This window comes from Schistocerca cancellata, chromosome 12, assembly GCF_023864275.1.
Source record: "Schistocerca cancellata isolate TAMUIC-IGC-003103 chromosome 12, iqSchCanc2.1, whole genome shotgun sequence".
Lineage (NCBI taxonomy): Eukaryota > Metazoa > Arthropoda > Insecta > Orthoptera > Acrididae > Schistocerca > Schistocerca cancellata.
This window is the reverse complement of record NC_064637.1, coordinates 34,220,298-34,232,498: the sequence shown is the minus strand read 5'-3', so window position 1 is coordinate 34,232,498 and position 12,201 is coordinate 34,220,298. Positions and strand designations below refer to the sequence as shown.

The 12,201-nt window shown below is 40.9% G+C and overlaps 1 protein-coding gene across 1 annotated transcript in view; it reads left to right on the top strand.

Annotated features, from left to right (window-relative positions):
* The window catches only part of LOC126109424 (TBC1 domain family member 5), a 161,462-nt gene that overhangs the window by 26,902 nt on the left and 122,359 nt on the right, over window positions 1-12,201 (top strand). The window contains exon 4 of the mRNA XM_049914458.1: window positions 318-488. Coding sequence (XP_049770415.1) covers window positions 318-488 — 171 coding nt within the window. The remainder of the gene's footprint in view (window positions 1-317; window positions 489-12,201) is intronic.

The following is a 12,201-nucleotide window of genomic DNA, read 5'->3' as shown; positions in this document are numbered from 1 at the left end:
AATTTTCTTCCTTCTCTCTGTATTGCAGACAAATGTCACCAGTTTGTATCTTCCGCCAAAAGATATTGTTAGATTCAATGATTCTCATTGGCTACCGTATACTATCATCCAATTGCCTATGATCATCAGCACAAAATACAACGCGAGGAACTGCAGATATTGTAGTTGTGTGTTAGCGGAGTTTTTAATTGGAAGGTTACATTTCGAGACAACATTTGTTCTTTTATACCTTGAGCATACCTTAACACTGTATGGTATAATAAAAATTTTAATCTTTACTGTAAACTAATCCCAGTCTTGTGGCCGTCGGTTTCCAGAGTATATGGCACCAGTACTTCTGTGACAAGGAGCTGCGAGCACTTATCAGACAGGATGTCGTGCGCACGTTCCCCGGTGTTGACTTCTTCCGTAAGCAGATGATACAAGATGCCATGGTCAACATACTTTTCTGCTATGCTCGTGAACATCCACAGATGTGTTACAGACAGGTAAGGAGCAGTTTAATTTTTTCAGTGTCATACGTTCTGCAGTTGTGATGAATTTTTTGAATGATGTTGTTTGCCTTCAGTTGCCATTCTCTTTATTTCATTTATGATTGTACAATTTTGGCCTTACACCATTTTCAAGTGTCTAAAATGGAAGCATTATACATTGGATCCATTAGTTACTCTCAAGATTTTGATTTAGGAACAAGTCGTATCTGTAGATATTCTAGGTGCATTATAAGATACTTTATGGATGATTTTTTTAGTAGAAAGTTATGCCACATATGTCATAGGAGTAAAGACTCCATGTCCTGCTTATCAAATAAATTAGAGACTTTTTACACAATTTTAGGAGCACATTACTCTTGAGCAGTTGTTGCAAAGCTCTTATAAATAAGGTCCATGTTTTAATGTACTTAACACCAAGAAGTTTATAATTATTTTACAGAAATTTGTTAATTATCCTGCATATGCTTTTGTTCTTGGTTATATTTAATTGTCATTCATCTCTGGTGTAAATATGACTGTATGTAATTTCTTTAAAATAACTTGTATTGTTTTATGGGGTGGAAGCACATCATATAATAGTTGGTACAAGGATCATGTATATAAAATCTATTGCAGTCCTCTAATGAAACAATACTAAAACTATGAGGTTCAAGTAAAAACTGTTTTATTGTTGCGTGATGTTTTGCATTATAGTCATATTTATTCATGAATGTAACAATAATTTTACATTCTATGGTTCTGTAATGCTTTGTCATAGGACTGGTAAAATGTTGTCTAGGAATTTCCCATTTCGCAGGACTTTTTGCTTGTTTAAAATTATGTCTGATTGATCTTTTAGATGGATGTAAATTTCAATTTCTTCCATTACATCCATGATTTTTCCTTTCTTTAACTTCAAGTGATCCAGCAATAATATCAGGTATTTTGTGGTTGGTGTGCAGCAAATGTGGATGGTTTATTGTCACTTATTATCATATGTTCTTTAAGTCATGTACAGATTTTTCATCCTGTTTGCCCAATATAAAATTTTGGGTGTTCTTTACAGTTAATATTGTAAATTCCTAATTGCAAAAACAGTTCTGATTTCCGTGGTTCTGTGGTTCATTTGTGTCACTGGTTAAAGTTATTTCATCCATGGGATTGGCATGTGTTTGACTCATTTTCTTTTTGAATAATGTGTCCACTAAGTTTTTAGGATAACCATTACTTACAGCTTCAAAGTGGGGGACATATAGTTCATCCTCAATTTTATTTTTCCGGTGGTAAGTTGTTTAGCCTATGTAACACAGAATGAAAATATGCCAGCTTGTGTTCTCTCGGTAACATGACTGGTTGTGAATAATTGTGTGTGTTCAGATTTTTCATTTGAAATTTATAAATCAAAAAAGTTTATGTTCTTATTCTTCTTTTGTTTCCATGGTGAAATTAATTTTTGGATGCAAACTGTTGAATTGTGAATGCATGTTGTTACTCTCATCTATTGTGTCATTAAAATGTCATCAACATATGTATAGTAACAAAGGATTTGTTTAGCTGTTTGAGTGAACTTGTTAAACAATTTTCTTCTAAAGTGTTAGCGTAAATATCAGTTAATGTACCTGCTAGGCAATAGTCCATTGCTACCCATCGTTTTGGAGATAAATTTTGTTATGAAATGAGAAATAATTGTAGGAAGTGATTAATTGTAGGAGTTCTGTTATTCCACAAACTTCTGCTTAGGTGATTTTCTTATATTTGAAAAAGGTTTTAGTGATATCTATAGTTTCCATCACTGGAATGTTTGTATACATGTTAGATATATCAAGTGATAAGAGTATTCCATTTTCTGGTATTTTTATATTTTTAATTTTGTAGACAATATCGTAACAATGTTTTGTAGTGTATTCTTTCTTGTATTTGTAATATTGCTTAAGGAGTATGTTGAGTTTTTGACTGGCGGCATGTGCTGGGATGTAACCATGTTAACAATTGGATGAATCGGCATTTGTAATTTATATATCTTGGGCTGGGCACACGATGATGGTATTGTTGGATTCATTGTTATGGAATCTTTTATATCTTTATCTGTGAATATGAAGTTACATCTTTTTAGTGCTTTATTTAGCTGTGTATTAAATTTATTGGTTGAGTCCTGGTCAATAATTTTTATATTATTATGGTCGAAAAATTCTACTACTTTCGTGTTGTAGTCTTCTTCTGACATAATCGTCAATGTATTTCCCTTACCTGATTTTTACACTAATTACATTATGTTCTTGAAGCTTATTATTTATCTGACGTGTAATACTACTGCCCTTTCATCTTGTATTGGTTCTACTTTCCCATTTTACTCTTTTTCAGTCATGAGCAAAACCACATTACTTTTAAAATTGCGACAATATTTTCGTTAAAATTTTAGAAACAAGTCCACTCAAACAGCCAAAAAAATCCTTTATTACTATACATATGTCAATAATATTTTAATCCTATTCGATGACACAATAGATCAGACTAACGTCATGCATTCACAATTAAACAGTTTGCATCCAATAATTAATTTCACTATGGAAAGAGAAAAAAATAAGAACATAAACTTTTTGGATATAAAATTTGCAAACGAAAAATGGGAACACACATTCAATATTTTTCATAAAAAAATAAGACATAATTATCCACAACCAGTCATGCCACCAGAGAGAACACAAGCTGGCATATTTTCATTCTGTGTTACATAGGCTAAACATCTTACCCACTGGAAAAAGAAGAAAAATTGAAAAAGAACTATATCTTCTGCAAAATGTAACTATAAGCAACGGTTATCCTAAAAACTTAGAGGACACAATAGTCTAAAAGAAAACTAGTCAGACACATGCCAATCCCATAGATAACCAGATACACAAATGAACCACAGAAAAATAAAGTTCTTGTGTGGCCATATGTAAGTATTGTTTATGAAAAAATTACTTGATGTTTCAAGAATACAAAGCTATACACCAGCTACAGAATCACTAACAATTTACAACAATTATTGAGACACATACCACGGAAATCAGAATTGTTTTCACAGTTAGGAATCTACAAAATTAACTGTGAAGAATGCCCAGAATTTTATATTGAACAAGCAGGAAGAAAAGTTAGTACACTATTTAAAGAACACACAACAATAAATGGCAATAACCCATCCACATTTGCTGCACACTTAAAACACCAACCACAAAATACTTAATATAGATGGGTCACTTCAAATATTACGTAAGTTACAGAAATGAAAAATCATGGATGTAATGGTAGAAACTGAAATTTATATACATCTAAAAGTTCAGTTGGACAGAATTGTAAATGAGCAAAAAGACCTTCAATGTGAGGAAATCCTAGATAACATTTTACCAGTTCCATGGCAAAGCATTACAGAACCATAGAATGTAAATTTATCAACCACACTTTTTTAATAAATATGATTGTAATGTGAAACATCACAAACAATAAAGCAGCTTTTGAAACTTCCTGGCAGATTAAAACTGTGTGCCCGACCGAGACTCAAACTCGGGACCTTTGCCTTTCGCGGGCAAGTGCTCTACCATCTGAGCTACCGAAGCACGACTCACGCCCGGTACTCACAGCTTTACTTCTGCCAGTATCTCGTCTCCTACCTTCCAAACTTTAGTTTCGCAGGAGAGCTTCTGTAAAGTTTGGAAGGTAGGAGACGAGAAACTGGCAGAAGTAAAGCTGTGAGTACCGGGCGTGAGTCATGCTTCGGTAGCTCAGTTGGTAGAGCACTTGCCCGCGGAAGGCAAAGGTCCCGAGTTCGAGTCTCAGTCAGGCACACAGTTTTAATCTGCCAGGAAGTTTCATATCAGTGCACACTCTGCTGCAGAGTGAAAATCTCATTCTGGAAAGCAGCTTTTACTCAACTCTCGTAGTTTTCAGTAGTGTTTGATTAGAGTACTGTGATAGATTTTCTACGCGATATCCTTGTACAAACTATTCAAAATAGACATGCTCCCACCCAATAAAAGTACAAATATTTACAAGTTATTTTAAAGAAATTACATAGTCATATTACACCAGTGATGAATGATAGTTAAATATAACCGAGAACAAAAGCATATGCAGGATAATTAACAAATTTCTGCAAAATAATTATAATCTTCTTGGCACCTAGTATATCTACAGATACGACTTGTTCCTAACTCAAAATCTTAAGTGTCACTAATGGATCCAATGTATAATGCTTCCATTTTAGATACTTAAAAATGGTATAAGGCCAAAATTGTACAATCGTAAATGAAATAAAGAGAATGGCAACTGAAGGAATCACGAAATAATTCAAAAAAATGGTTGGTAATTGTTGTTGCCAATGGTCAGAACAATCTGTTTCTCTCTGCACAGTGCCTTTAACAGTGATACTTTATAAAGTATTAGTAGATGGGCAGGTTTGTAAAAATATTTTCTGCTAAAAGTAAGCTTAGTTTTTGCTTGGTGAGCAATGTTCTGTATACTGTAGGATTATTTTAGTTTATTCATTCATTTTGTTCTGTGGATTCCATCAAGAAGAAGGATCTTATGGAATCTGTAATGAGTCAAGGTATACGTTAGCAAAGTGTATCAGTTATAAGGACAATGACTGTTATATTCTGAAACCATTGTGAAAGTTCAGCCGATCTCGATACAGCAGTCCTTGTTTGAACTTTAGTGCTCCTGAAACGTTGTTGCCCTGTTTATAAAGTGGGAAAATGGCAAACCAGATGTGTGTCAATTTACCATAATGTTACCGATGTGCTAGGGTTCCTCCATCTGATACACACTTTTACCTTCAACTCGCAGTACTCCCCACTTCTTCCAGAATTTCCTCCTAAAAATTGATTTTTACAAGGAAGAACTATTCAGCTGTTCTGGAAGATAGTCTGGCATTGTTTACCAGGTTTAAGACTGACTTGAATTCACAACTCAAGTCACAACTCATCAATTACACAAGCATGATTAAGCTGTTCCAAGGCTATGGGCAGAGTCCCCCTTTACTTCATCCAACGGACCTAGAGCGTCAGTGACGATAATCGTGGTACTTCGTCGTGGAGGAGCTCCATGGTGCGACACGCGGCACTGTAGACTCTGTGGCTATTTGCAGTGGGTTGGTTTCATCATTTCTCTGCTGCATGAGCCCCACGAGCACTCAACAAAAAAATCCATACACAATGAAACCAGAATCGATTCACTACTCTGAGTAATGATAATAACCTAACTTAAACTGAATTGCCCTAGAGATAACTGCAGTTTGCCAATTATATCAGCCATTATGAATGCAGGTGTTTTACAAACACACATCATTTGTTGTCCTCAGTCATTGTAGTGATATGTTAAGTCCTCGGCAGTTGGACGTTTTGTGAACTTAACAGTATAATCGATAGAGAAAATCTCTCACCGTATAGTGGAAGCATTAAGGAGCTATTTTACCTGTGATAACTTCTCCTTTCAAATAAATGTACACACCTAAGCTTGGTGCGAGAGTGCGCCCCCCCCCCCTCCACACACACACACACACACACACACACACACACACACACACCACAATCTACTGATAATTCCACTTCGATAATTGCCACTGTAGTGGTGCACTAATTAAAAGGGGGCAGTATTCCCTGAGTTCCCTTTGTAAAGGAACATTTGAAGAGAGTCAAGCATTTCTGATTTTGCATTGTTACCCTCAATTTCAGTTCCTTTTCATCCATAAGTGCCTGTACATTAACGTGAGTGCCTCTGACAGTCTTTCCATAAGATCAGAATGTTTTTGGGTTTCATGAAAGGTCTTTGAAGATGACTCCTCTTTAAAAAATATTACCACATGCATCTGGGTGCTGTGTGCTGCACTTTTGTGTACAGTGTTTACCTTTAAAATGCCCTAGTGACAGCATACTAGAACCCAAAGTGAAAGTCAGAAACAGTCTTAAAAAGGTAGTCCACTATCACATCAATATGCTCAAAGACACCACAAAGAAAGACCAGTTTCTACTCCAGCTTGGCAACTGCTTTGAAATTCTGGAAGAAAATGATTCAGAAAAGAATGCAGTAGTAGTAGTAGTAGTAGTAGTATTGAAAGAAGTTGGGATGAAAGATGCAGTCATCAAAAAGCAGATTAGGGGCAAGATGATTTGGTTGGATGGTTGGTTGGTTTGTTGGTTTGGGAGAGGGGACCAAACAGCGAGGTCTTCGATCCCATCAGATTAGGGAAGAATGGGAAGAAAGTCAGGCATTTCCATTCAAAGGAACCATCCTGGCAGTTGCCTGAGCGATTTAGGGAAATCACAGGAATCCTAAATCAGGATGACCGGACACAGGTTTGAAGTGCCGTCCTCCCGAATGCGAGTCCAGTGTGCTGACCACTGCGCCACCTCACTCAGTCGAGATGATTTGGTTTTGGGGATGAATACATTAAGGCATTAGCCACGAGTGAGAAGTGAAGCTTAGGAGAGCTGGTTACGAGGTATAGATTTTGCACAAGGCGTAGCACAGTTCAAAGAAGCACAGAGAACTATTAGAGAGGTTCTGAGGAGAGGAAGGAGAATGTACGCCAAAGGAATGACAGAAGAGGCTCGACAAGATTTCTCGGGAAAGAGGCTCGAAAGATGTATGGCGAAGTTAACTCCTTTGGGAGTAGATGCCGGAGGAACCAAAAGTTTGTTGAGGACAATAATGGAACCACATTCAGCAATGAGTTCGACATTGCTGAGACGGGGAAGCAATACGTCAGGGAGCTCCTCAACTGTGATGCACGTGGTTGTTTGAATTCCAGCCTCCTGACATTTCATATATGGAATTACTCACCACCTGCACAGGAGGAAATAAAGAATACATTAATGAAGCTGTAGAACATAAGTCCAGGAGACGATGAAGTCCTGGCAGAAGTAATTCGGGTTGGAAGGGAGAGATTTCACAACAGAATTCATCAGCTAATCAAGATGATCTGGATTGTGGAGAAGATCCGTAAAGACTGGAAGACAGTGATCATCAGTATCTGCTATGTAATAAAACGAACCTAGGCTGGGGGTTTCATGCCATAAAGTGTACGGCAGTACATTGACCCAGTGTTTCACCTTGGCACTCATCGCGCATCACTGTCGGCCGTCAGTCAGTCAATGCCTGGATGAGTGCCATAATCAGGAATGCTATGGCACCCATATGACTTACCAAAGCCCCTACACCACAAGCAGCCCATTCTGGCACGAATAAATACCAGATGTTTGTCTGATGAAGAAATGAGTGTAGGTTGCCATCACTATACGTTATCCTGAGAGGACCACCTGGCTACGGGGTTCAGCCAACACCAAATGGGTTGAGGTCAGTCTGAGCCATTCCCAGTCGTCGACCTGATGGGGCAACTGCTAGTGCCCGTCACGTGCCGCCCTGGGATAGACTCTGCTACTTAGCAATATAACTACACTAGGCAGCCGCACCAGCTCTTGACAAAGCATTGCCAAGGTATGCTGACAGTGCAAGGGTACCAACCCACTCGGCTGCACTGAGCATAACAGCTGCTGACACCTCCACGATGATGTCCACTGTCAGGGCCTGTGAGACTGATGCCCAACTATGCAACAGAACATGGACGCTGTGGATTGGCACCAGAAATGTACTGTCAAATGAGGACACATACCTGTAGCTGTTTGAGCTTGTTGTAAAAGTAGCAAGTGTATGTGCACACTGTTTTACTGTTGCCACCTTACTCCTCTGACATATTTGTGTAATCCTTGCTAACACATCAGACGCACAACCCCAGGTGGGAGAGTGAGATACCATCCCAATAACCAGAAGCATGGCTTTTCCACCCCATTGTAGTTATACTGTACACCAAGCCACTGTGGCCATAAGACCTCGGTCAACTATATACTTGGATAGAATGCAGTCATTTTCAAAAGTGAATGATTAAAATTAGGGTGGTTTCAGAAATGGTTGTTCAACTGTGGACAACGTCTGTGTACTGTGACAGCGCACTGAAAAATTGTGGGAATATGGTGAAGACCTTCGTGTACCCTTCATAAATTTTAAGAAGCGTATGACTACATTCACTGGGAGAGCCTGATGACTTGTAATATCGTAGGAACTTGTCATCCTAGTTTCTGACTTGCTGATTCAAAAGGCAAAGTGAATTCTGGGAACCAAGTCATGGAGAGCTTTAACATAATCACAGGAATGACACCTGGAGATGGTCTGTACTGATATTGCTTGACCTCTCTCGAAAAGATAGTGAGAGAAGCTTACCGTAAGAATTTTCGAGGGATTGAGTTCCACTGTGTATTGTGACAGCTCACTGAAAAATTGCGGGAATATGGTGAAGACACTCATGTACTCTTCACTTATTTTAAGAAGCACTGGGAGAGGCTGATTTGCCAAAGATGTGGAAGAACTGATGCATATGACTGACAGTGTTGAGGTGACAGCAAGCAGAATTTATCTTCTCGTGGTGAGCAGGATTTGTGCCTGTTCATGCTCTTCACGGGTATGCTGCCGGATACGATCATCTTCACTACACTCTATTTCGGCAGTTCATCTGTCCGCCATCTTCAGGTGTGATCGCTGAGTACACAATCACTGGAACTGTTCCAGCCGGAGCAGTTCCGGCACGATTCTGTATTCAGAGATCACACCTGAAGATGGCGGACAGATGGAGTGCTGAAATATTGTGTAGGGAAGACGATCGTATCCGGTAGCATACCTGTGAAAGGCATAAACATAAGACACCTGGAAAATCTACGGAGTCACAGGATTTGTGCATGTTTGAGAAACACGCTCCAGCTCCTGATAGTTACTGTAATAACTTCAAGTTTAACAAATATATTTCAAGGAAGACGCAATACATGAAAGTCACAGATCAAGTAAACAGAGTAAGACGTGTGTCACTTTAACAGTCAAATCATAACTGAGTCCGAGTCTAGCGGCTGCTGGCTGGCTGGCAGCTTAGGTGGCGCTGCTGCTGCACGGCTGGCAGACAGCGCCGGACGTAGAGGATGCGCGTAACTGCGTGGTGGCACTTTGAAAGATCAGCGAGTCACAACACTTTTCCCCCCTTTGAAGTTTTTGCACACGTCTCGATTGAGGTGGCCTGTAGATTGCTAACGTCCATAGGTGTCGTTTGACTGGCCGTAAAGTCTCGAGGAGGCAGCTTCCCGTACGGATGGATTTGTCCCCGACGATAACGGGTCGAGATGACAGGAGACGTGGGGGTCGAATCTGCTGGGGCCCCGTGCACCAATCTGCCCATTGTGGTGAGTCCGGTTGTTATAACAGGAGGCGTGGGCGATGTGTCCGGGTCCGTAGGAGGAGGCGGCGAGTAGAGTTGTTCCGACAGGTGGTGGTCATGTGGTTCCTGCACGGGCACTTCTCGTGGCGTCAGTCCGGTCCCCCGGTGATGGGTAACCTGTCCGCAACCCGCTGCTCGGCAACATCCAGGTGGAAACAGAAAAGTTTGTCCCTATCGAATGCCAGATCAGGACCCATGGGAAGGCGAGACAGTGCATCAGCATTCGCTTGCTGAGCCGTCGGCCGGAAATGAATCTCATAATTGAAACGAGACAAGTAAAGAGCCCAACGCTTGAGGCGGTGTGCAGCCTTATCGGGAAGTGACGTTGATGGATGAAACAAGGAAACAAGTGGTTTGTGATCCGTAACAATATGAAATTTGGATCCATAGAGAAAAGTGCCAAACTTATGAAGAGCATAAATAATGGCCAAAGCTTCTTTTTCAATTTGAGAATACGTTTTTTGGGCATCCGTGAGCGTTTTAGAGGCATAAGCAATGGGTTGTTCAGAACCGTCAGAAGAATGGTGCGCAAGGACTGCACCGGTCCCTTATTGAGAGGCGTCCGTGGCAAGAACAAGATGTTGGTTGGCCAGGTTGATAAATAGCTAGGCACGGGGCATGTTTCAGCATAGTCTTCAATTCTTGGAAAGCCGCATCGCATGATGCGGCCAGTGAAAAGGCACGTGTCTATGCAACAGGCGATGCAACGGCTGAGCCACCGAAGCAGCAGGCGGTAAAAACTTGTGATAGTATGCTGTTTTCCCCAAGAAGGCCTGCAGTTGCTTAATAGATGTGGGGCGAGGAAGGGCATCGATCGCAGCGACAGTTTGCTGAAGTGGACGAATACCATCCTGAGAGAGAGTTGAAACCCCAAGTACGTGATAGATGCCTGAAAAAAATTTGATTCCTGAAGATTACACTTAAGACCGTCAGTCTGTAAGACATGAAAAAGTGTGCGGAGATTTTGAAGATCTTCGTCAGTGGTGGAGCCAGTGACAACAATGTCGTCCTGGTAATTTATACACCCAGGGACAGTGAGCAGTAATTGTTCCAAGAATCGCTGAAAAAGAGCAGGGGTGCTGGCAACCCCGAATGGCAATCGTTGGTATTGATAGAGGCCGAAAGGCGTGTTAAGGACCAGGAACTGCTGGGAAGCAGCATCGAGAGGAAGTTGATGATAAGCTTCTGACAGGTCAAGTTTAGAAAAATACTGGCCTCCAGCAAGTTTAGTGAACAATTCTTCAGGTAGAGGCATAGGGTAAGTGTCGATAAGGCATTGAGCATTTACAGTGGCTTTGAAATCGCCACAGAGACGAATATCACCATTTGGCTTGGCAACGACAACGACAGGAGAGGACCACTCACTGGAAGTGACAGGAAGCAAGACCCCTGAAGCAGTGAGACGATCCAGCTCCCATTTGACCTGATCACGAAGGGCCACAGGAATGGGCCGAGCCCAAACAAACTTAGGCCGAGCAGTGGGTTTGAGCGTGATATGAGCTTCAAAGTCATTTGCACGGCCTAACCCAGGAGAAAAAAGGGACAAAAATGTCGTTGACAAGGAATCCAATTGAGCATAAGGAATAGCATCAGAGCCGATATTGACAGAGTCATCTATGGAGAACCCAAAAACGCGAAAGGCATCGAAAACAAAAAGATTCCTCCGTGCTACTATGGTCGACCACAAATATGGGAACAGTGCAAACGACAGATTTGTAAGATACCTCAGCATCAAATTGTCCCAAGAGAGAAATTTTCTGTTTATTGTAAGTCCGCAATTGCCTAGTGACAGGTGACAGGATTGGAGAACCCAACTGAAGATACGTCTGAGAATTGATGATAGTGGCAGCAGAACCAGTATCCACCTGCATGCGAACATCTCAACCAAGGATTTGGACAGTGAGGAATAACTTCCCTGAAAGGGAAGAAGTACAATTGACAGACAATACAGAATCAGAATCAGTGTCATGTTCATGAACATCATGTATGCGGTCGAACTTGCAAACAGATGACACATGACCCTTTGTTTGTGACACATGGCCGATCGTTGTGGACAATCTTCTCGTGAATGTTTCGTAAAACCCCGTGGACATGAAGGAAGTTGTTGTTGGTTTTGCCGCAGTTTCTTAGAGGTTTATTTACGGTTAGGCCGAAGCTGCGCTTGGGAGTGTACTGCGGCCACATCAGCCGGCGGGGACATGCCACACGCTTCGTCAACATCGCACAGAGGTTGTATTTCCCTGACGTCGCCCCATGCCTCTATTTGCGCTCTAGCGGCGCGAGAAATTTGAAAAGACTGAGCGATGGATAGGACTCCATCTAGAGTCGGATTTGCCAACTGAAGGGCACGTTGCCTAACTTCTTTGTCGGGCGCTGATCTGATAATAGCATCCCGTACCGTGGAATCGGCGTAGGATTATTTGTGAACTTCAGTAA